The sequence below is a fragment of the Scomber japonicus genome, chromosome 15 (genome assembly GCF_027409825.1).
Source record: "Scomber japonicus isolate fScoJap1 chromosome 15, fScoJap1.pri, whole genome shotgun sequence".
Lineage (NCBI taxonomy): Eukaryota > Metazoa > Chordata > Actinopteri > Scombriformes > Scombridae > Scomber > Scomber japonicus.
The window spans coordinates 7,970,800-7,996,675 of NC_070592.1; the positions used below are offsets into that span (position 1 = coordinate 7,970,800).

Here is a 25,876-nt window from a genome sequence, read left to right on the forward strand (position 1 = left end):
TAACTGAAACAATTTAATAACTTTGAATCGTCTGATATCAATTAAAATAGTAAAACCAGCATCTGTTTCTTTACCTCCTGAGTGATGGCGTCAGAGGAAGAGTGCATCCTCCTCCTCTTGACAGACGACTTGTGTGTAGACTCTACGAAGGCTCTGTAGGTCATCAGCTGTAGTTCAAAGTCCTACAGGAAACAGCCACGGTGGGACACAATTAGATAAAAATGGAAACTCTGCAATCTTATTACTTAGTGAATACTTTCTGTTTGCCTATGAGAGCATTTCACTAACACACTGGTTCTCAAACGTAATACTTAAATGTCCAAATCTGATTTTTATTCAAAGCAGAAAAAAGAAGTCTGGAACAATTTGACTTTGAGAAGCTCCACACTACCAGATTATTTAGGCAGTTATATATCTATAAATGAATAAAACAAACAGTCTCTTACCTTTACTGAGGTGCTGTATTGTTTGGAGTGAGTCTGGCACTCATCCAGTTTGGTCTGGTTCTTTTCAATCTCAGCTACTAATGCCTGAAGAAGAAAGATAACAAATATAATCAATAAAAGTAAATTAGAATGAGTAGATAATATAATTTCCCCCCACATAAATCAATCTCTCTATTACTGACTGACTCAATCAGTCCATTGCATGTTATTATTTTCTATCCGGGTCAGCATCCATTAGTTCTTCATTTATAAATCTACGGATTTAATTAAATGAAATCAAGGTTACTAACTGTCTGCTGGGCCAGTTGTTCAGACAGAGCTTTGCTGTCTGCCTGTCCAGGCTGTGCATTTTCTTGTCTCTCTGTCGTCTCTTCGATCCAATTGATCAGAGCAGAATGGCCGTCTCTGTACTTCTGCAGAACTGAGCCCAGAGCCTCCAGATCCGTCCGCCTGGAGTAAAACAGGAAACCAGAACATTGAATATATGCAAGCACTCATTAAAAGTATAAGTGCACAGTATGGAAGTAATAAGGACAATGAATCCAGCTGATTTTTTATTATGAATTCCTCTAAACAACCATAGCTCATCCCTCATCTTCCTGCTCACCGTGTGTCCATCTGTTTCTTCACTGCGTTCCATCGTTCTGCCATCTGACTGGCTCTCTCCTGGTAGCGATCCAGCTCGGGGCTACGGTCCGGGTGGAGCTTGCTGAGCTGAGACCCAGCCTCTGTGGCCCGAACGACCTCCGACTGCAACGACTGGAAGATGCCCTCCTGCTCGGCAACCTCAGCCTGCCACTTCTGGAGAGAGACGGGAAGAGAAATGTGATGAGATACAAGAGGACGGAAAATAAGGGTAGAGCAGTTTTACTATATGACCTTTATTTCCTTTAAATGGCAACGAGTTAAAGTGAAAATGTGTCTCTTACCCCTAGTTGATCTCTGAGGTTTTGAATGGCCGTAGTATCAGCAGGAACGATGTCTTCTTCACTTAGCCTGCTCTCGTATTTCTTGACCTGGCTCTCTGCTTCCTCCAGGATGTGCATCAGGACGTCTATTGTTTTTAATCTGGGGGGAGGTAAAAGGTAAAAACATTTGTTAATTTAAACTTTCATAGATTCATACATATTCATCTATTTACCATTTAACAGAAAGAAAAAAACGCTACAAACTTTTCTAGGAAGACAGACGAGAGGTTGTGCAGTTTGTCTATCTTCTCCACAGCGTGATTGAGTTCGGACCGCAGGACGGGAACGCTGGAGGACGACGGCTTCTCTTCGAAGAAACTGACGCAGCGGCGAGACACGTCACCCAAACTGGAGCGCAGGGTGTCCAGCTCTGACAGCAGCTTCTGCACAACACAGAGGTTAAACTGTAAGTAAGCTCTGAGTAATAGACTAAAAAGGTGGAATTCAAACAGTATCTCAAGTTGAAATTAGTTTTAGACTTGGATAAAAAAGATATGAGTTTAAAAGGAAAAAAATGAATTCAGTCAAAATGAACTTAATGCTCTACTTGTATTAATATTAATCTCTATGTGGTAATCTGCACTGTGCTTATTAGAGTGAAACAAGCACCAATATTTAAAATAAATATATAATCAAAAGCAATAATCGACTCCTTTCTGATCAATATTTGCAATTCCATCTTCACTGGAGCAGCACTGTAGTGCTCAAAGGCACTACAGTGATGGTAATGAGGGAGGAGAAGAGCTGCTGTTTCATTTTCTCCACCCATATTTATCCTGCGAGTCCTTGCCTGATTTAACATTAACTCAATGTAGGGTGTTATTGCCTGTTGTGAACAGCAGATGGGGCTCAAACTGACCTCCTGCTCTGCAATCTGGACCGTGTTGTCCAGGTTGTCAGTTGACAGCCGGCTGGGGGGCGGGGTCTGAATTCCACTCATCAGTCTCTTCTCAGCCTCATTTAGACGCAGCGTGATGTTCTGCAGCTCCGACAGGTACGAACGAGAGACTGACTCGTCCTTCTCCACTGGATAGACAGAGAGGGAGTGACAGAGAAGTTATTGCAGGCATAAATAAAGAGTTTTATTCTAAAAAATCCTTTTGATACATTTTTAATTATTCAATATAGATGCAGAGCCACTGTTGTGCTACAGGTGGAGCTTGCTATGGTTTCATCACCTGACCAAAGTACAGGTCATGGGTGGTTAGATAAATGAACCTTAAGTTTGTGTTCCCAAGGTAAAAACTGACCTCAGCACTCAGGAGTGTGACAAATACCATTCGCCATCATGTGGCACTTGGCAGGTGTTAAGTCTGAACTGTGTCTAAAAGGAGTGTATGTATATGTATGAGGCACTGTATATTTGTCCATTCAGTCTCACCGGTCTCCATATTGAGCAGCAGGTCCTGGCATTGCTGCTGGGCCTGCTGCACGTCCGTCTCCAGCTCTCTCCTTTCGGCCGGCGTGAACAGAGCGCTCTCTTTGCTGTCAGACAGGAAGTCGGCCAAATGGGACTCGAGGTGATCCAGGACCTGCTGTCGCTCTGATGGAGACTGACCGCGAACCTGACAGGTGAGACACAGAGGGAGGAGATGAGCACGACAGAGCAGAGGAGCGAGGAGCGAGGACAGGAACATAACGGATTATAGTTTACGTAAACAGAAGAGAATAGAAAAACCTGAACACAGAACACAAAGAAACAGCAATTACCAGAGCAAACAAGGACACAATACAATAAGAGACACGACACCAACATAGAAACAGAGTAGCATCCTTGAAATGATGGATTATGGACAAAGAGCCACACACACACACACACACACACACACACACACACACACACACTGAGTCTCACCGTGTCCAGGTTCCATCCAGAGACGGTCCTGATGTCTTTGAGCAGGTAGTGCCAGGAGACCACGCTCTTCATGTTCACATGGAGCTGATGCCACAGAGACATGACCTTCTGGTACAACTGCTCCGTCCTGTAAACGAACACACACAAACAAACACACAGCATTAAACATCCTGTCTCTAATGCTATGCAAAGCTTTCTCTTAACACCAAGCATTCATGTCTCACCTGCTGGCTGTGTCAATGGCCTCCTGGTTTGGAGGCGGGACGGTGAAACACACCGAGGGGACCATGGCCTCGTTGCCTGAGGGACTGATCACTTTCCACTTGGTCCTCTGAGAGTTGTCCTCCAGCACACACTCCTCACCTCGGGTTATTGTGATCTGAGAGAAGGCCGGGGTGCAGGATGGATGCAAACACAGAGAGAGAAAGAGAGACAGAGACAGAGACAGAGAGAGAGAGAGAGAGAGAGAGAGAGAGAGAGAGAGAGAGAGAGAGAGAGAGAGAGAGAGAGAGAGAGAGAGAGAGAGAGAGAGAGAGAGAGTGGGATAGATGGTTGAAAGAGGAAAATAGAAAATGAGGTGTGACGGATAATAGAAGATGTGACAATGGATAGTGGAAACGAGAGAAGGAGGCAAGACCAGAGGACAAAAGAGAAATTAGTGAGAGTAAGAATAAGATTACAAGATGAAGAAGTGAAGGAACGAGAGAACGATTACAGGGTAAATGAAGAGGGGAGGGATTGTGATATCAGAGTAGTACAAAGGTAGAAGTTATGAAGTGATGATAAAACAGAGGTTAAATGAGGTGAAACAAAAGATAGAAAAAAGGAAGAAAGCAAGGGAAGTAAAATCAGGAGGAGAGAAAAAGACAATATGTAAACCAAAAGCAACAAAAGGCAACAAAAAATTCAAATATTTATGGAGTTCATGAAGTTAGCAGAAGCCTTAAAAAAACCTGCCACACACTGAAAAGCTGCTTTGCACCTTTAAACAAAAAAAAGCTTTTATTGTGAAAGCAGCAAATATTTGAGTTGAGTTTTATTCACAACTGAGCTGGGGTTTCACTAAGTCACCTGTGCAGAAAGTAAAAAACTAAAAAAAGACATGGTGATTTTAAGAAACCCAGAGCAGGACAAAAACAAAAAGAGTTTGGGATTAGACGCTGGAAAACTCAGCATAGTTTAATAAAATAAAATAAAATAAAGCCAAAGCCATTACTGCTGGGAAAGAGTTTAGGGCTACAGCTGTGCTTGCCTCCATCACCCACCACCCTCTCTCACCCCTTCCCTGCACACACACATTAATACATCAGTAATGCAAGGCTATGCACATAATACAGTAGCTATATGGACAATAATAAAAGCTTAAAGCTGTGACTTTTTTATTGTCTGGCTGACTGAATGAACCCAGAAGGCACTGATGGTGTTAAATTCAGTTCAGTTCAGTTCAGCTCAGTGGTTGCCACCTGCTCTTATCCACTGATCTCAGTCTGTCTAATACTGCTGTTAATAAACTTGTCAATGTGTTTCATAGAACTCCAGACAAGTTCATTTAATCCTCTTAATAATTGGATCTGGATGGAAATTATGTATTACTTTGCTGATACAAATTTCCCAAAGTTTGAAGATTTATAGTCACTGATAATAGAGATTATTACCCTCCTTTCCTTCCTTCCCTCCTTCCTTCCTACCTACCTCCCTCCTTTCCTTCTTTCTTCCTCCCTTCCATCCTTCCTGCCTTGCTTCCTCCCTTTCTCTCTCCCTCCCTCCCTCCCTCCCTCCTTTCCTTCCATCCTTCCTTGACTCGAAGACAACAGGAGGGTTAAAGTGCATCACAGTTCATTATTTCATGAAGTTACAGTGCTGCTTCTGACTGTCTTAAAATCACTAGTAAGTTATTCTGTGTCAAAAAGTTAATTTATTAATTAAGTGAAAACCTGACTGTAGTGTATTAAAGAAAATCAGGTGCAGTTCTCTGTAACAAAACTGCAAATAAATGCAGAATCTCATGTGTCCACTATATTAGAAGCAATATGTGGAAGTATTAGTATGATTAAGGGGACACACAGAGAGAAAACCCTAAAAACTTATACTAATATTTTACCTAATGTTGGTTTTGGTGCTACCCTCAAATCATAATGTGTTTTCTGTCTAGCCAGTTTTACTCTAAGAAACCTACCAGGTGTAGATTTCACACAGTGTCCTACAGATTATATGACTAACTGTAAAACTGGACCTGAAATCAGCTGAAAAGAGAGGCGCAACCACAGCATAGTGTGTGCAGTGTAAGAATCTGAGGTGAGAGAGGGAGAATATAGGCAGCTATACCTGAACGTTTGTCTTGCCAGCCCAGCCGACAGACGAGAGGAAGGGAAGAAGATGAGGAGGAGGAGGAGGAGAAGGAAAGGAGGGAGTGAGAGGGGAGAGGTACATGAGGGTATGGAGAGAAAGGAGAAGACACAGGAAAGTGAAGGAGAGAAAGATTACTTTTGGTAATGTGCAAGTTCGTCCAGACGTTTGGTGAATATCAGCAGCACACCGCTTTATTTTAGATTAACTTTCAGCTCTAGCAGCTTGCATCACACTTCTTCTTCAGGCTAGTGATGCGGTTATAAGACCAAACCACCTTCCTCCTTTACCTGGACACAACACCTCATATACACAGTTCGCTTCACTGAGCAGATTGACCCAGAGGAATATAACACTGAAGACTAAAATAGCAGCATTAGAGGCAGCAGCATGTCCATGCAGGGCTGCTGAAGTGCTGCTGCTGCTGCTGCTGCTTCTGCTGGGTGCTGCTTTTCGAATGAACCCACACAGGGGAGATGACACAGATGTATAATTGATTGGCTTCTACATCCCCGCAGGACATAACAGCAGAGAGTGAGATGCACAGAGAAAAAGTTTCTAGTTTCTAGGAGTGTTACAGTATATAAAAGAGGCACAGAGAGACGAAAAAAACAACCCACAACTTCAGTTCTCCTCTTATATATGTCTTTACTTCAAAAAGGGTTATTTTGGAGGCTTGTATAAAGATTTAGTTGCAGAAGCGAGGCGTATCTCACAAAGAAACAGATCCTCATGGTAGATCATAGTTATTATTCCAAATTGAACATTGCTACTTAATGCTGGGTAATGTATTGGTGTATTGTCTAGACTAAATATCCTCTTATATTTTGGATGTCATAATATCTTTTTCCTGGTTTTAAAGGTGCAGTGTGTAGAATTTAGGGGCATCTAGTTGTGAGGTTGAACATCTAAATACCCCTCCCCTCTCCCTCCCTCACTAAGGATGTAGGGGAATGTGCGGTCGCTACGAAAAATGAGAAAGGTCAGTGTTTTGTTTGTCTTTTCTGGGCTACTGTAGAAACATGGCGGGCTGAGCGGAAGAGGACCCGCTCCCTCTGTAGATATAAAGGCTCATTCTAAAAGGTAAAGGAAACATGATTCTTAATTTCATGTGATTAAACATACTTATAATACTTATTACATTCCATCTCTGTTAAGTTTATTCCACTAGATGGCGCTAACTTCTACAGACTGCACCTTTAAAGGCTGCATTACAGTGAAGTGATGTCATTTTCTGAGCATACCATACCTACTATTTGCTTTTACCCACTGAATCATTACATCCATATTACTGATGAACGTGTAACTATTTTGGGAAAGCACCGATGTCGCCCAGCCCTTACTGCTACTTCCCAGTTAAAATGAAGTGAAAACAGTAAGCAAAAAAAATCTATAGCTGTAGTCTATTCATCAATATGCACCACCTAGGCTGAGAGAAGAGTTTAAGTTGACATCTAACGAAGAATAAAAAAATAACTGCATTTCACAGCATGGAGGAGGCAGCTAAAATAGAGCAGCCACACAGCGGTTGTGGCGAGGCTTGGAGAGGAAGTGCTGGGCAGAGAGGAGGGCGGTTGGTGGTGAGGGTTGACACAATAAGAGCGGTGAGGTCAGTGGTGGTGGTGTTTTAGGGTGGACAACCTCGTGTGTCCGGTGTGGTCAAAAGGGGGATCCTTAAATCTTCAGGTGGGAAAAGCAAGACTGGCTCATTTTTGCTCGACTTGATTCAAAGAATTTCTAGAACAAAAACATGCACGAGCACTTAAAAGTTCGTTCTTGAAGTAGAATATAAGGTAAGCGTCATACCTCTATTTGTCTGTAGTCGCAGACGGCTTTGATGGGTGTGGTTGTTGCCAGGGTGCTCTCGGCGCTGCGGGGGCGGAGCTGCACCACCGTCTTGGCCCGGCCCACCAGGCTCGCCACCGTACTCCGGTACTCGATCAGCTGCTCCTTCTCCTCCTGCAGGAAGGAGGAAATCATTCAAGTTCAATCACTTCAACTATTATATCAGTCCCTTCAGGTTTGAGTTAGTCATATAGTTACAGAGGAGTGTGAGACTGACTGATGATCCTTTTTTTTATCAGTTTAACAGTCTGTTCATCATTTCATATGTACGTCAACTATCTGTTAAAGAAAATGGTTTCACTCATCAAAATGTGAGTCACAGCATCATACACTCATACACACAAGTCAATGGTTTTGAATCTCTGTATAATCAGATGCTGAAATGAAACATTGATGATTTTATACCTTCAAAAACTAAAAAGTGACTATGTTATATCTGTCTTTCTTTATTATAAACTCCCAAATCTTATCAAACATATTTTACATTAGTGAGTATTTCTTATCTGCATTATAATTAGCCTGTTGGACTGTATCCACGGAGATGAGTTGGACTCCTCCTGACTCAGCTGGTTGTGTGTTAGCTTGGGCTCTAACTGTTAAATATTTAACTGTGTGCTCCTCATCCTGACAGGTAGAATTACATTTCATTTCTGCCTGGTCCCAGCAGAGAGAGAGAGTCATTAAGGATTCATTAGAGAGAGAGACAAACAGAGACACAGGTAGAGAGGTACAGAGAGGAAGAGAGAGGAAGAGATAAAGAGAGAGAGAGAGAGGTAGAGACACAGAGAGATGCCAAAGCGGGGCCTCGGCATTAATAACTTTAAATATTACACCATGGAAATGAATTTCCCACTGAGATGGTGTTCGTCGTAGTCAGCAACACCGTAACAAGTCTAATGACCAGCTGGGAAGAAAAACTATTTATACAGACATGAATTTTAATGTGGGCTGATGAATAATTCCGGTTGGTCATTAATAGAAGTTTGAACTATTAGAAAAATGTTTAGTGCTTTAATGTTTTTTGACGCATAACTGAGTTAATTATAAAACTTGTTCTGAATTTATATTAAATCTTTCCAAATATATTATCAAGAATCTGGATGATTAAAAGCTGAGAATCAGTGTGAAGTGTGAGCTACTTAACCCTCCTGTTGTCCTCAGGTCAAGGAAGAAGTTAAGGAGGAAAAGAGGAAGGAAGTAAGGAGAGAAGGAAGGAAGGAAAGGAGTAAGGAGGGAGGGAGGGAGGAAAGGAGGAAGGAAGGAAAGGAGTATGGATGAAAAGAGGAAGGAATTTAGAAGAGAAGGAAGAGAGGAAGTAAAGGTGGATGGAAGGAAGGAAGGAAGGAAGGAAGGAAGGAAAGAAAGGATTAATGAGGAAAAGAGGAAGGAAGTAAGGAGAGAAGGAAGGAAGGAAGGAAGGAAGGAAGGAAGGAAGGAGGGAAAGAAAGGAGGGAGAGAGGGAGGGAGAGAGGGAGGAAATGAGGAAGGAAAGGAGGAAGGAAGGATGGAAGGATGGAAGGATGGAAGGAGGAAGCATTAAAGAGGGGAGGAAGGGAAGAAGGAAGGAAAAATTAAAGAAAGAGGGAAGAAGGGAGGAAAGAAGGAAATAAAAATACTAGATCAAAAGGTGGTGAGGTTTAATCAAACATCCTCTCCTTATCTTAATAAAGGTGAAACACTGATTTAATATCCTCCCCTCTGTTATTATCCAAGTCAAACAAAAGCTTCTACAGTATCAGCTTCTCCCTCCCAGTGAGAGACGGAGCACAGCGGACAGGAAACTTCATTAACTGGAGCAGGAAACTGATTAACACACACACACACACACACACACACACACACACACACACCCCAACACGAGCAGACGCCAGAAAACACGCATATGTAAACGTCATTAGATAGTTTGTAGATACAGACACTTAGCGTACGTGACAATGCTGACTACACACACACACACACACACACACACACACACACACACACACACACACACACACACACACACACACACACACACACACACACACACAGAGTTGTGAAAAGAGCAGCTGTTTGTGACACACACCTCTTTATTAGGAGGATATGCTCACAGCTCTGACCTGTGGACTTGGCCGCACTAACTCTGCCATCTGGCTTTAGTCAGATATATGTGTGTGTGTGTGTGTGTGTGTGTGTGTGTGTGTGTACTTGTATGGCTATTATTGTGAGAACCCTTTCAAGTTTTATACCTGGGAAGAGAGCCAGTTCTCGCTTTCTCATACAATTTTAAAAGGGCTATTTGAGGCTTAAGGAGGTTATAATTGGGGTAAGGGGTAGTTTGGTTGTAATGGTTAAGATTAGGGGGGTAGGGGATACATAAAGTTAATGAATGCCCTCACTAAGATAGCCATACAAACATGTGTGTGTGTCAGTATGTGTGTGTGTGAAGTACGTGTGAAGATGGCAGTCTCACTAATGTGCCACAGGGGGGGATGATTCAGCAAAGGTACGTTCTAACAGATTGCTTCACGCTGTCATGTGGCGTGCTGCGGCAGCCTTAGGCAGAACAATCAGGACGACACTGGTATGTTAACACTCGAGCTACTGCAGGTCTACAGAATAATTAAAATACAGCTTTATTATTCCTGTTAAAGCCTCAGTGGAGTGATGTGTGAGGTATCGGTTTGCAGTGTGTGCACACAAGGTGGCAGCATGGCCTCTAAACCTGAAGGACGCAGTAAACTGGGATGAACAAAATGACTTCATGTGTTTTAGAGATTACTGAGCAATGCATCTTCCTCAAGAACATCAAATCCTATCAGAAATGTTCAACTTAACATTTTCACTTTAGAGATATTAAATTGGTGGGAAAGTTAAACAGGAAATTAAATATGAAAGAAAACTGTCTTTTTTTTAAATTATTGGATTGATGGTCCTAAAATTAAGACTTCTATTCAACCACTTTCTATCGTCCGACATTAAGAAGAAGCTTTAATAGAGTGCCTTCCTCAAGTGCACTTTAATTATTACAGAAGGGATAACTATATACTCTAGATCAGGGGTGTCAAACATGCGGCCCGTGGGCCAGAACCGGCCCGCCGAGGGGTGCTATCTGGCCCTTTTCCTTCCTGTGTTCTTTTCCTTCCTTCCTTCCATCTGTCCTCCTTATCTTCCTTTTTTCCTTTCTTCATTCCTTTGTTTCTTCCTTCCTTCCATCTGTCCTTACTCCTTTTCTTCCTTCTGTCCTTCCTTCCATCTGTTCTTCCTACCTTCCTTTTTTCCTTTCTTCATTCTTTTCTTCCTTCCATCTGTCCTTACTCCCTACCTTCCTTTTTCCTTTCTTTGTTCCTTCCTTCCTTCCATCTGTCCTTCCTTCCTTTCTTCCCTCTGTTCTTCCTTCTTTCCTTCCTCCCTTCTGTCTGTCCTCCCTTCACTATCTGTCTTTCCTACCTTTCTTCCCTCCTTCCTTTTGTCTTTCCTTCCTTCCTTCCTTCCTTCTTTCCTTTGATCTTTTTAATGATCCGGCCCACATGAGATCGAATTGGTCTGTATGTGGCCCTTGAATGAAAATGAGTTTTGACACCTCTGATATAGATCTTCTAATTTGCTAAGTTAAAAATTAAATCTTTGACCTTCCTTTATCTAACCTGTATGTTATTACAGATAAGACACTTCAGTTCAAATATCTATATATTGAAAAAGACAAAAACGGAGAGTCAGAGGTTTTTTAAAAAAGGGTTAGGGTTATTTTTTCTGTTAGTCAACACATTCAGCAACAACATTTAAACATAGTCAGCTGTTCTGAAATAAGGAAATGTGATTATTTCAATAATGCAGCATAAAATGTTTTTTTGGCACTCTTCCTTATTCATAAGATTGAGAGTTTGCAGAACAGGTACCATTGAGTCCTGCAGCAGGTCTTCCAGTTTGCTCAGTCTGCTGTTCTTGTCACAGGTGTACTGTCTCTTGATGGTTTCCTGGAGCTGGCGCAGGTACGACTCACAGTCTCGTGCATCACTCATAAACTGACAAAAAAAGACAAGAGTAGAAATGTCAGGGCATGAGATTTTCAACTTACAGCCCGTGTGTAGAGATAGTTGTGCCTGGCAGCTGTCTCACCTGGAAGTAGGCTGTGTTGTCTTTGAGATGCTGCTCCACACACACACACAGCTGGTCCACCCACTGCCACTGAGTCTGTAATGCTGCACTGTACGCCTGAAAACATCAAGGAGGACGGAGGTGAGTGAGAGAAAGAGGGAAAGATTGTGTCACACAGCAGTTACAGTACACACAAAGAGCCACATGATGTAAAAGGACCATTACTGTATGAGTCTTCAAAGCTTTTAAGCAGCTTCTGAATATTTTGGCTTTCACTTATAATTTTTGAGTCTGTATTCTTTTCAATTGAGGATTAATGAATGAATGATGTGACCAAATCTCACATTAGTATTAGGGCTGGGCCGATATGCTTTTGTGCCGATTCGATTCTCTAACGATTTTTTGGGTCCTGATTCGATTTAAATTGCGATTCTGATTAAACAAGTATTACGATTTTATATTTCAATTATTGTGATTTTCTTTCCTTAAAACAAGAACAGGTTGAACCAAACATTTGATAATACATCATAAGTCATATTTACAAAAAACTAAACTGCTACATTTAGCTGGTCTTTAGAAAAAAAAAAGAGAAAAAAATTAATTAATTAAATAAATAAATAAAAATCGATTATGGTATGAGAATCAATTTTTAAAAACCGCCAGAAAAAAATCGCGATTAATATAAAAATCGATTTTTTTTGGCCCAGCCCTATATTAGTATTGGTTTTGGAGCGTTGTTATACAGTATCTTTTACAAATGTTTTGTTAGATGCATTAAGAGGATCCTCATGTTCATGTTTGCCAAAAAGGTTTTACGAAAGGTCACAGTTTACTTAATACTCTTTTGAAAATAATTTACATCTGTAGACCTTTTAAAAACACAACAGTAATAAAAATGTCACAGAGATCACAGCCAAGGGGAAATCATTTGCATTTTAATAAAAAAGCATTTTGTTTGAACCAGATCCCAAAAAATGAGTCACAGAGGCAAAAAAACCCCCCCGACATCCTGAAAGGTCATTCAGCCCGACCAAATAAAAATCAGAGATTCACCTCCACAGTCTGTTTGGCCGGATGGTTCTCCTGACACAGACGGCTGGCTGTTTCCTGGAGTGATCGCATCACATCTTGTTTCTCGTCCAGCTCTAACCTCATTTCCTATAAATAGAACAAGGAAAGGGAGGATAGTTAAAGAAGATGAACCAACACTGATGTTAAAATAGTGTTTGTGTGCACATTAACACAACTTGCAACTCACTATTACAAGTTGTTTTATGTTGGCTTGTATCTTTCTGTCAGTAATGTCAGTAATGGATATAATATGATGATATAACTTGAGCTTTTTACAGTGTGTAGTTCATGTTTTGCCCCTCCTCCACTCACACTGTATAGTTCTCTCTTGGCGTTTATGTTGGTGTTGTTGTCGCTCCAGTCGAAGGCGATCTCCTCCTCCTCCCTCTCGTTGAGCCAGATCAGCTCCTCAGTGCAGTGCGACACAAATGCGTGCAGGCTCTCCAAGCTCCGCAGGCGCCATGACGAATGTTCCTATGGCAACCACACAAACATCATCATTATGCTGATCAGCAGTGCAGAGAGAGAAGTTAAAAACACACATCCTCCTCAGCTGTCTGGCTGCTTTCACTGTACTTCTGGTTTTAGTACATTTATACAGAGGATACTTGAATTTCTACATTTCTTTCCTTTACAGATAATAATCTCCTCAGAGGCATCATTTTCCAGCATGTCATTAATATAAATATATGAAAAGAGGCTTGATTTTTGATCATTTCCATTTTCCTGCAGTATATATTATTTTATGATTTGCAGTGTGGAAAATCACTGATATATGAACTCTTCTGCTTAAATATACAGATGCATGTATCATTTTATTGGACTGAGGTTATTAAACCAACATGGATTTATGTACTGGCTCCGAATGTTGAAGTTACACTGTACTCATAAGGCTCGTATGGATAATGTTACCACTTAAAATGCATCTGTGAGCACATAAATCTTAAAAAAAACCTGTAAAACACATCAAGAACGTAGCTGCACTGACTAGAGACACTGACGACTGTCAATAAGAGGAAAATATGAGGCCCTCAAGAGAGAATATTTACCCAAAAATAATAAGAAAGAATCAAATATTTCTGAAGAAACACAAAATTAAATATAAAAGCAGGTGTATGTGAAGAGAGCAGGAACAAAGAAAAGATAGAGATAAGTTAAAGAGAGAGCATATGCTAAATTGTGTGCTCTTAGCATAAGAATCCTTTCATGCTGTAATGGGATTAACAGAGGAAGGGGTGAACTGGGAAACAAAGAAATACGTTTCCAAATAGACACACACACACACACACACACACACACACACACACACACACAGACAGACAGACAGACAGACAGACAGAGAGACAGAGAGAGACACAACCCATTTTTGATCTGAGACTGACCAGTAGTTTGCAGTATTGGTGCTCCAGCTTGGCCAGGGTTTCAGAGTAATTGCTCTTAAAGTTTGGAGAGACTCTCGCCTAAAGGAGAGAATAAAAGTAGACATTACAAACCGCAGCTCCTTGCAGAAACATCCATGTACACACAGTGTGTAATGTTTGTGTACCTCGTAGTTGCGTGCCTCCTGCAGACTGCTCATTAGCTCTTCTACTGCAGTGTGTATGTTGTTGTGCTCTTGGAGGTTGTTTTCTACAGAAGGAAGATCTGCTCCCCATTCAGCTCGCTCCAACAGCTCCTGAAACACATAGAAACAAAGGTTAAACGTAAGAGTTAAAAGAAATTAATTTAATCTTTTAATATACTAAAAACACATTATATTTATTTCTATTTATCAGGAGGTATATTCTTCTTTATTCACTCAGTTTTCATTTTGTTTGTGTAGTTTAATAGTTTTTAGTTTTTTATTTCACATTGATATGTAAATGTTACTTAATCAGTACTGTTTCATATATATATATATATATATATATATATATATATATACATTTATTTTTTAAATTTTCTTTTTATTTCGAAGTGTACTTTGACATTACAGACAGTTTCAGGCAGTGAGAAAAAGAGAGAAAATAAGGATACATTTCCAGAGGTACGGGTACCAACATAAATTGTCTCTCAGCCTATTTTCCTATTATATCTGCTTATAGGCCACTTCTTGTTACTTTTTAAAAAGGTAATAAAATGTATTAAATAAAACAGAACCATGTGCATATACATATATATACACACACACCATTCTCACACTTGCGCATATATACTAACCCTACTTACATACCTGCAGCTGTTTCATATTTAATGAGATTTTGATTAAATAAATGTAAATGCTTCTGTCATATTGTTCCATTTGGTATGTTGTAAAAAGCCTAACAACCAGCTCTACCTCTATTTTTAACATTTCTCCTCCAAAATATATATATATATATGGAGCAAATAAACAACTGTTGTTAAATGTTGCAGAGACCGACCTGTGTCTCCTCCACCCATCCGAGCAGCTCATAGATAAACCTCAGGCTGCCTTCGTCCTCTGATGAAGACATGGCCACAAGCTGAGAGCGTGCCATGGGTCGCCGAAGGAGAGCTGCACCGACAGCTCCCACGGCACCGACGGCTCCCAGCAAGGTCTGCCCCAGTGACAGGCCGCTGTCAGTGGCTCGCTGGCTGGTCTGTTCTGTCACAGCGCTCCCCAGGGTCTGTGTGAAGTGGCCTTTCCTGTAGACGCTGGAGCACTGCAGTCTGAGGGAGACCAGCTCCTCTTGAAGGCAGGACACTCTGGTGATGAGATAAAAATATAAGTAAGTGGAGGAGAGTCTTTTCCTCGCTTTGATTTCCCCGGAGATGAAGTGACATATGCATGAAGCAGCTGTTTCTAACTATGAAAGAAGGAATGCATTAAAATTAGAAGATATATGTTTTAAAATGTGCATTCATCTGTCCAATAGAGCACTTAACTCTTTTACCATCTGACACTAAATGGTTAAATCATAGGAGAATTAATAAAGAGCAGATTGCTGGCTAACTATGAGGTTATATAAGGAAAATATGCATGAAGAAAAGGTCAGATAATGCAATCTTTCCCAGAATATGTGCTATTTGTTAGACTGCAGAGTGGCTGACAGGTTAGAAGCTGCAGTCCTTCATTAAAAGGCCATCACACAGTCCCAGCTTTTCAAAATGGCTATTTACGCAAGATTCATCATAATGGTAATGGTAAACAGATGGAGCGGCATGCAGATGAGCTACAGAATAAATTCACCATCTTTATTGGATTTATATCAGAGCACCTTAATGCACTTGATAAACAATAGAAGGTTGGAAAGCATTGACTGTAGCAGATAATTACAGGATTTAATGGTGAAACACAAAGCAGCTTGTTGACTAACAGCATAATGAAGTGTAATGAGCTACTTGTATTTTTAATTATTAAACTAAATTGTCTTTATTACACTAATTCATCACACACCAGGACCATTTGGATAAAAGTTGAACCCCTTCATTCAAGGCAACTCTCACATTCTTCTATTGACCTGATCTCAAGATTCAACAGCATCAAACTCTTCTCTCCAGACTCACCTGAACGCCAGCTGCTCCACCTGGTAGTATTTCTCATCTCGGAGGACTTTGAGCTCCTGGTTGAGCTGTCTGATCAGAGTCTCGCAGTCCTGAAGGTAACAGGCCAGTTCTCTCTCACACTGCACCGCCTCGCCGCTCTCCACCCGAGACATGTCCTGCACACCAGACGAGGATACATGGTTTGATCAGATTTTTTTTGTTTGTTTGCTTTTCTTCTGTCTTTACTTAGTTAGGTATGGTGCTCTGAGGTTTATTGTATCCCCAGGCATAGACTCAGTAAGAAAATACATTAAAATCTAAGTAGGTCTTTTAAGGAAAGTAGGACGACGAAGCAGCAGCAAAAACCAGAAGGATTAATATAGTAGAAGTAAGAATATCACTCATGAGGGTTCCAACACATTTGACAAATATCTTTTCCTTTAGGTACATGAAAATGATTTTAAAACCAAGAAAGACATGCAGAAAAAAAAGAGAAGGTGTGTTTGCAGAAAGCAGAGAAGTACTGAGTAAATATTTACTGTCCCAGAAGGGCACTTGCTTTTACAGCTTAATCACATAAAAACATTGTAAATTACCACACTGAATTATCTAACATTTACCCAACATTAACCTGAGGGTCCTGCATGTCTCTGTGTCTGTGTGTGTGTGTGTGTGTGTGTGTGTGTGTGTGTGTGTGTGTGTGTGTGTGTGTGTGTGTGTGTAAGGAAATTAAAAGGTTCAGGACTCACAGCTTGTAATGTGTTCCTAGCGAGGGTGAGTTTCTCCTCACAGTCCAGAGCCATGTTCTGGATCTTATTGGCTCTCTGAAGCAGCAGCTCTAGCCTGAAAACACAAACACACACACACACACACACACACACAAGCACAAAGGTTAAACAGGTATGTGAACACCAGACATGATAGGAAATTGATTACAAGGAGTTGCATCAGCGTTTTCGATTTATTTACACGAATCCTGCTAGAAGTAGACATTTTAATAGATTTTTGTGTCTGTATCAATGTGTGTGTGTGTGTGTGTGTGTGTGTATATGTGTGTGTGTGTGTGTGTGTGCGTACCTCTCCACCGCAGGCCGTAGAGCCTTCTCTCTCTCCAGCATCTCCATGATTAGTTTGCCCCAGTCCTCCTCCAGGTCATTGGGATGGAGGCCCTGAGGGAGCTTAATACGACCAAACTCTATCCACACCTGTAAACACACATAAGGTTCAAGATATCTTTAGTATCGCCTAGCAACAACAAATAAACAAATACAACAATAAAAAAAAATACAGAATTAAATTTCAAAAGGCTGATAACAGCAGGAATGATTGACTAATAGCTGATTATATACCTCAAAAATGCCATTGTGCTTTAATAAAACACACAGAGGCCATTAACAGACTTTAAATGACTCTATTACATCACCGGTTATATTTATGAATGATCATAAGTCGCACCACAGACAAACACTCTGGTCTCATCAGCTGAGGGGGAGAATAAAGGAGGAACTATTATCAGCTGTCATGCGTTCGTGTGCGGTTAAACAATCTGCCGCATTGATAACGGCGCAACTTTGGAAATGACTTCGCTCCAGGAGAGAGATGTATGATCATGAAGTCGCACGAACACATCGGTAAGCAGCCCTCCTCTCATTGATAAGCTCATAATGGCCCTTGAGCTCAAACCCCATGATGCACACCGAGCCTTGCACATGCTGCCAAATCTCGGTCACCTTTTGACCCATTTTTACCTCCTCTCCTCTCTCCCCCTCCCCTCCCCTCCCCTCCTCTCTCTCTCCCCATCTCTCTCTCTCTTCACACTTACCTCAAACAGTTTATAGAGGTGCTGGACGTGACTTTTCTCCATCTCCTTCGCAGGGATCTCCGTCTCTTTGAAATGGACGTACTCATTGTAAAGTGCCTGAGGGAGGAGAGAAATACACAGAAGTTACAGATGAACGCTGCAGGGAGGGTCTATAATAACAGAACAGGACGCCTTGTTTAAGGTCAAACACACATTCTCTCTCTCTCTCATTAGTCAGTTTCTCTACGGTCGTCTCAATCTATGTATTTGACTGCTTTTTTTTTCCCCAATTCGCTTCTCCTTCATGTCAACTGTTGGTTTCTATTACAGCAGCATTCGTTTTCACACTCCCTTTATTCCTCAATGGCACCTAATTATCTTAATTCATCTTTCATTTACTCTCCTTTTTGTGTTGTATTTAAGTCTTCACTCCCTAAAAACCTCATCAGCATTGTGAATGTTATCAAATCCTGCCACTCCCTCCCCTCTCTTTTCTTTCTCTCTGTCATTTTATTTGTTCTCAAGAGTTGTTTTTTTTTTTTTTTTTTACAGAAATCGCTTGTCAGCTCCTTTTCTTCCTGGCTGCATGTTGTTACTATACAGATAAAAGCTGAGAAAAGAGACGAATATAGAGGACGAATAAAAGATTCCCACCACAGCTGAATACATTTGCAAGAAATGTATTCATGTTGCTGTTGCAGTTAAATTAAATTACAGCACACAAGATAAGATTTAGTGGGAAATATTTATCATTTTAAGGTTTATTGATCCTATAAACATACTAAAGAGAATTAAGTTAGTGTCTTTCCACTGAACTTTCATGAACATAAATTCAAATCTAATTAAACTAAATGTTAATAAAAGTAAGTTAAGAGACATGATAAGCAGCAGCAGCAGTGTGAGCGCTCACCTTGAGTTCCACAGGATTTTGAGGGAAGTTCTTGTTGGCCATGAGGGCCGTATGCTGGCGGCTCCACTGGAGCAAAGAGGTGAATCTGGACTGATACTCTGACCAGCGCTGGTCCACCTCCTGATGACGGAGGAGAGGAGAGAGAGAGAGGAGAGAACACATTTTAGACTAAAGAGTACAATGTAGGAAGTGCAGTAAACCAGAAGAAAAGGGTTCAACATCCTTGTGTCATTAGGTTCACATTATAAATGAATGCAGAGTCAAAATGGAGTAAATTGCTGAAGCAGAAAGTGACATACGTGTGCGGCGATGCCCTCTCCTCCCTCTGGGATTTTGGGGAAGGCATCATAGATGGAGGAGACGTAGGTGATGACCGACTTCTCATCTGGAGATGGAACATCGACGTCTGACAGGAGAGAGAAAGATGGAAGATTAGAGATTGCAAAAAACATGCAGAGAGAGTTTGTATTATATGATCAGAGGAAGAAAATCCCATTTAGCTCTGAATGAGACCTAGTTTAATGTCTCTGCACTTTGTCTGCACCAAACAAATACTGATTTATAATATAAGCTAAAAGAGTGACATTTCTGTAATATTAGACCTTCACTAGATGTTAAAGAATGAGATGCTGCAACAACAATAAATCTACAGATGGCAACTGAACATTCAAACCATAAAAACTATCATTTTCCGGGAAGTATAAATAATATATAGGTGACAGCTGTTGACCTTTTGTAAGTGAGGAGTCCCTGAATGCAGCATTAAACAAGCTCATTAGACAAAACTCATTCACTAAAAAAAAATGTAACTCTCAGTGAATTTGTCTCATTTATTCACATTAACAGTCTCACCCTCAGCATCCAGCAGTCTGGTAACCCCTAGTGATTCGGCGATCTCGAAGGCCTGCTCAAGGTTGTCTCGGTTGCTCTGCCGCGACACCATCTCCATGTCGATCAGGTCTGGCCTGAAAAACACACACACACACACAGAGGGGAGGGGGGGGGGGTGTTGGTGTGTGTTATTTGTCTGTGTCTGTGTATCCAGCCTCTAATCTGCTGGATGTTGTGTGCAATGTACATAAGCTTATAGATCTTTCAGACAGTCCTGAACATCATTAACCTTTTTGCATTTTTGTGAGCTCAAAGCAGCTGAAATATTTTAGGGACCCGAAATTGAAAACCAAAACATATTTCTACATCAAATTTGTTGAAATATCTCATATTGAACTGATATTAAATCCCTTTGAATCAATATTTTGTGGAATCATCTTGAGCAGGTTTATCTGTGTCAGCTTGGTGAATCCTCATTAACCTTCCTTCCCTTTCCTTCCTTCTTTCCTTCCATCCTTCCTTCCCTCCCTCCTACCTTCCTTCTCTCCTTCTCTCCTTCCCTCCTACCTCCCTCCTACCTTCCTTCCTCCCTTCTTTCCTTCCTTCTGTCCTTCTTTCTTTCTTTCCTTTCCTTCCTTCTGTCCTTCCTCCCTTCCATCATTCCTTCATTCCTCCCTTTCCTCCCTTCCTCCTCTTCTTCCGTCCTACTTTCCTTCCTCCTTTCCCTCCCTCCTTTCCTTCCTTCCTCCCACCTTTCCTTCCTACCTTCCCTCCCTCCTTCGTTCTTTCCTCCCTCCCTCCTACCTTCCTTCCTCCCTTCTTTCCTCCTTTCCTTCCTCCTTCCTCCCTTGCTAACTTCCTTCCTTGACTCGAGGACAACAGGAGGGTTAAAGGGTTTTTCTCCACTTCAGCTGGAGGTGGTTTTATGCTAATAGACTAAATATTATCTATAACAGTAACTAAAACTAAACTAAATAGCACAGGAGATGATTGGTTGTGAGTATAGTCTCATTGTTTCGTCCTCTAACCTGTATCTGTGCAGCAGAGCGTTGAACATGCGTCCGTCGCTCCAGGATGAGGTGAAGTTGACACAGCGGAGGCCGGGGTAGCCTTCTGTCGCCTGCTGGCTCCATAATAACAGTTTCTCTTTGGCTGTGAGGTCGCCCGATTCACCGCTCACATAGATCTCTGAAATCTGGTCGGAAAAAAAAAAAGAAAAAGACAGAGAGAAAAGGGGGGGTTACTACTGGTATTTCCTGTCTTGGGAAATTGAGAAAAACAAAATACTGGAAAAAAAAGGAGAGAGAACAGTAATCATGTGTTAAAGTTTCATTGCCAAAGGTGATAAAAGTCCAAAAATCTTGAGCTTCTTCCTCTGTGAAATTGAGCGTGATGTATCTAAACATTAAATCTTTTTGGAGTTGAGCCTAATGCTTTCCAAAAATCCTCCATTTGTTACATCCAATAACAGCGTACTCCACATGAGTCTCATCATCATAGTAATGTACAGCATATAAAAATGAGCTTGACTCTAATATAAAGTCACAGCTGCAGCCACAGTGAGACTGCACAGAGACATCCGACTCCTTTGTCACGGATACAAAGGTTTTATCATACCTGTCGTCTCCCTTTGAAAACCCTGATTCCCCTACCTTGCGATCAATAACCCTCAATGTGTGTGTAACATGTGAATCAGTTCATGAAATCATAAGCATGCATTTATATATTAATGTCATTTTCTCTCCCCCCCCCCCTTCTTATTTCCTCCCTCCATCTCCAGTCTAGTCTGCTCATTAGCTCCTGCCGTTCCAACTCTCCTCTCCTTCATCTCCGTCTGCCCCCTCCCCACCCCACCCCCCACTCTCGAACTGTCTCATCAGTTTCTCATATTCTTTCATCTGTTCTGCTTTGGATGCTGATCAATCTGCTCAATCTGCCTACTAATGCTCTGCCTCCACAGCAGCTAGTCTTTTTTATCATTATTCTTCCTATCTTTTTTTTTTTCTTTTCTCTACTAACAGTGTGTTGCTATCAGACCCGCCTCTAAAATGTGTTATTTTCTCAGTGAGGGACTTAAGATGCATACTAACCTCCTAAATTCTTTTGCATTATCAACCAGTTTTTCATTTTTTTTCCCCAAATTTTTTTTACGCAATGCGTCAAAAAACAGTTAAAAGGAAAGATTCGCAATTTTTTCAAGTTTGGCTTAAAACAAGAGTCAGATTCTCAAATGAACATTGACACAGGTTTTTTTTTTTAGCTGTAATCATTCCTCCTGTTTATAATGACCATACTTCCATGCAAAAATGTATTAAAAAGTTTATTTACTGTAAAAAGGTACTATGAGGCTTCACTCATCCAAATAAGTCAAATCAAGTAGCCTATACTTCCACCACAGCTCAACAGGGAAACACAAAGAGGGAATCTGAAGCTAAAAGGACTGTAAATGTGGCAGATATCCACTTGATTTGACTAACAGACATCTGAAGCTTCATATTATAATTCACTTAAAAATGTGGTGTAGATCTTCTTATAGTCAGTATGAACGGGAGGAAAAATTCTTCTTGCAGTAATTATTAGCTGCCATCAAATTAAGACTCTTTAATAAATCATATTCATCTCAAATGCCTTTTAAAATTTCCTTCTGCAATCATTTAAACTTGCTTACTTATATGGTAGCCGGTGTTGATCCAGGACAAACTGTACTTACACAAATGCAACAGATGCTTTTTGCTGGGCTCATAAACGCTCCACTAAACACATACAGTGCATGTTTACTCGAGGTGGGTCTGAAGGAGGAGTCGGGCTCCCATGGAGACTGACAGCTACTTTATCTATGTGTTTTCCCCCCATTGAAGCTACACGACCACTTTGGCCATTTTTCCTCTCCCGTGTCCTCCTTCTTCTCAATTTGCTCTTTTTTAGCTCCGTCTGTCTGCAGCAGAGTGATGTATTAGCAGTATAACTGTGGCTTTGGCTGCCGTTATTGTCATCAGTATTCTCCTGTAGTCATCCCTCTCTTCCTTCAACTCGCTGTCCTCCACTCCTCCCTCTCTCTCTATCTCTCTCTGTCTTTCTGTCTCTCTCCCTGCTGCTAATATAGAGCAGTATGAAGGTCCAGTGTGCGCCAAGAGACTGCAGCAACAGCCAAAAAGACACCGAAGGGGAGGGGAGGGAGGGAGAAGGGAGAAGATGAGATAAAAAAGACTGTCAAAACTGACTACAGAGAAGAAGGGGATAACTTGCAATAACATACTGCACAGATTCACAAAAAGCACAATCTGTTCTGAGTCCACATTCATTAAAAACAAGAGAGTTATAAAGCTGTTCTGCATTTAATGAGGACACCCAACTCCCAAAATGATGACAAAAAAGTTAAAATAGGTAAATCTGGCACAGAGCTGCAGACACCTCCTCATACTCAGACACACTACACGACTATTACGCGTGTCTGCCTTTAAGTGTGTGATGTTTTTAGCATGCGATGGCATTTCTAGCAGCGTCTCCTTGAGTACAAACATCATGATGAGCAAACAAGGATACATAAAGTCAACAATAATGCGGATTCGGCTGTGTGTGTTCTCCTCCTGCAGAGCTTCGGGTCTCTCTGTATGCATCCTCAACCTCCTTTGCAGTGAAATACTCAGTGTTTAATCCTCCGGCTGAATATTGATACAGCACCTCTCTTGTGTGAGAGCTGCATCTGCACATAGAGGATTTTTCTGCAACAGTTTCTCATCCATCCAACCAGGTTTCTGTTCTGTACGTCTGCCATTTATTTATTCATATATATAAAAAGGGTTTCCAGGTGACTTTAAACACACCCTGTGGTGCTTTGCTGTGGTTATTTTAGAGGTACTCAGCCTGCTGGAGGAGTAGAGCTGTAATGGTTTCTAAACTTTCATCGGCTAGCTTTTTCCTGGAGGCTTTAAACCATATCTAACAGTTCTACTTCTTCCCTAATGAAGTACATGAAAGGCGTGAAATATGGTGAGCTAACTCCTGTATTCTTGTTAATAAGTATGACTTGCATGCTACAGTAGGTGGACGCTTACAATGTGTGCAGTCATTAGAGCATGTCAACTCCACATCAGCTAAATTAGCCTGCTAGCAAACACAGCAAAACAACCTCAACTGTAATTAACTCGACTTACTCCTACGAAGCTCTTAATTTGTAGTTTCAGAGCTAATAATAATAACAAGACCCCTGTCATACTATCCTGAATGTATTCAGCGACATGATGCAACCCTGTGTCCAATTGGTGTAACCAGTGTTTTTTCATTAAAATCGGATTATATACAGGAAAATAAATGTGAACTAAAATGTGGAATAAATATAATCTGCTTTTGAAAAACACAACACTTTGTGTCATTTGTCACAAATTATGAAATCTGATATATGTAATATTTATGATTCTTTTGTGGTTACACCATTTGACATTTTCAGGAGCATTCTTACTTTTAGTTTAAAAAAAATGGTGCAAATGTAATTTCAAATGACATAAAACCAACATACACACAAAATATACGTATTAATAAGCCTGATGCTGCTTTTAAGACAAATTTTAAAGATATAGTCGAATTGCTCATTACGGGTAGTTTAGGTGTGGAGTGGAGGCTATGCACACAAAAACAGACTGAAGCAGCGGTCACATGGCACGCCCCTCCTCGACATGTATCCACTGTGTACATTCTCTGACACTGCATGTAAAGTTCATGTGTAAGTCTGCCTCCGCCATGTTAATGCACACAAGCAGAAACATGCAGAGATATGAGTGAGATAAGAGCGAGCAGCAGTTCAGTGGAGCCGTGATGCTGTCACAAACATCTATGATCCACCAGCACCCACCCCCCTCGGAGCTCTGGTCCAGCCCTCTTTTTAGAAACATGGCCTCTTTGAAGTTAGCAGGGAGATGAAGGGAGGGGTGGGAGATAACAATGAGATTAAAATGGAGTATGAACAGGAGAATATATACACATATATATATATATATATAAAAAAGAAGAAATAATATAGTTTGGTTGTATAATTGGCACTTAAAAAGCCAAAATGTGCCTCTCTAAATCTCTGGCTTTTAGTTCTGAAGTATAAAAGGGTGGATGAAGGATAGACAGACAAATGATGGACGGCTGGATAGCTTCAGACATTTGAGCGTAGGTTTCAAAGTGTGATAGGAATCCCCTCGAGGCTGAACGAGGCAGCCGTCTCACTGATGAATGCGCATTTCAAATCCCTTTTTATGCAGAGAAGGGGGCATCACTCACCCCCACACAGAAAGGACAGCTGCACTATAAACTGAATACATGAAACAGACACACAGACATACACAGACGCACTTCTCTCATGACACAGGAGTACAGACAAGCCAGGAGTATTGATTATTTCTGCCCAGTAAAAAACCCCTCTTAAGCATGGATCTCTGTGGAGCTTGGATCTACCGTATCAGTCTGTCTTTGTGGTTTTCCATGACTCAGCAACTCTGCATCTAATGCTGAGATGTAGCACTCAACAAAACCCTGAACATGACATCAGCTGCATTCGTCCACTGCCTTCATCATGTGGTGGAAAACTGAACAATCTGTGGCAGGAGTGGTGAAAAAAAAATCTCACGTCGTCTCCTTGCTATGTTGCTGCAGAGGCTGCTGCAGATTTTTCATTTTCAAGGTGAAGAACAGCTGTAAGTTAGCACAGAAAATGCTTGAAGCCAGATCATTCCTGCAACCGAGCCCCACTTCTTAGAAACCAGATATAAACACATCCGGTACAAACAAACAGGGTTGGACTACAAGCTCAGATCCATGTAGATACTGATCTAAAACACACTGAAGTCAAGAGCTTTCAATGATGATAAATGAAGGAGCGACCATTGACTCAAAACAGAAACACATTTTGTGGGTGAACTGCATCGACTTTTGAAGCCTCTGTCACTGTAACGCTGATGGATTCCTCTCTGGATAATTGTTGTATACTGTCACAAACACAGAGAGAGAACAAAAAAGCCATTTTCTCATGTTTTCTGACCAAGATTCATCAATGAGATTAATGGACAGTCCCTCGAAAAATGATAAACTTGGCAGAGATACAGTATGAAGCATTGTTCCACAGACATTTCTTGACAAGGCAAGGGTGATTAAAGTTAGATCTATTTAAGTAATGCCATACCAGGTTTGGATATTTACCTCAATACTTCATCAGTAAATATAGTACCAAAATGCTTCTGTGGTTCTGTGCATAAAATA

At 41.0% G+C, this 25,876-nt stretch overlaps 1 protein-coding gene across 6 annotated transcripts in view; it reads right to left on the reverse strand.

Moving 5' to 3' along the window:
• macf1a (microtubule actin crosslinking factor 1a) overlaps positions 1-25,876 on the reverse strand; it is a 265,237-nt gene that overhangs the window by 90,478 nt on the left and 148,883 nt on the right. For all 6 annotated transcript variants that reach the window (XM_053334386.1, XM_053334385.1, XM_053334390.1 and 3 more), the window contains 26 exons: positions 20,665-20,831; positions 19,658-19,770; positions 19,105-19,211; positions 18,806-18,925; positions 17,917-18,012; positions 17,172-17,299; positions 16,844-16,937; positions 16,116-16,270; positions 15,011-15,314; positions 14,155-14,283; positions 13,991-14,068; positions 12,921-13,082; positions 12,591-12,695; positions 11,559-11,654; positions 11,339-11,464; positions 7,422-7,574; positions 3,494-3,648; positions 3,270-3,396; positions 2,796-2,979; positions 2,274-2,440; positions 1,619-1,797; positions 1,376-1,514; positions 1,054-1,247; positions 737-896; positions 447-530; positions 75-182 (listed from right to left, as the gene is read on the reverse strand). In XM_053334386.1, the coding sequence (XP_053190361.1) occupies positions 75-182; positions 447-530; positions 737-896; positions 1,054-1,247; positions 1,376-1,514; positions 1,619-1,797; positions 2,274-2,440; positions 2,796-2,979; positions 3,270-3,396; positions 3,494-3,648; positions 7,422-7,574; positions 11,339-11,464; positions 11,559-11,654; positions 12,591-12,695; positions 12,921-13,082; positions 13,991-14,068; positions 14,155-14,283; positions 15,011-15,314; positions 16,116-16,270; positions 16,844-16,937; positions 17,172-17,299; positions 17,917-18,012; positions 18,806-18,925; positions 19,105-19,211; positions 19,658-19,770; positions 20,665-20,831 (3,630 nt within the window). The remainder of the gene's footprint in view (positions 1-74; positions 183-446; positions 531-736; positions 897-1,053; positions 1,248-1,375; positions 1,515-1,618; positions 1,798-2,273; positions 2,441-2,795; positions 2,980-3,269; positions 3,397-3,493; positions 3,649-7,421; positions 7,575-11,338; positions 11,465-11,558; positions 11,655-12,590; positions 12,696-12,920; positions 13,083-13,990; positions 14,069-14,154; positions 14,284-15,010; positions 15,315-16,115; positions 16,271-16,843; positions 16,938-17,171; positions 17,300-17,916; positions 18,013-18,805; positions 18,926-19,104; positions 19,212-19,657; positions 19,771-20,664; positions 20,832-25,876) is intronic.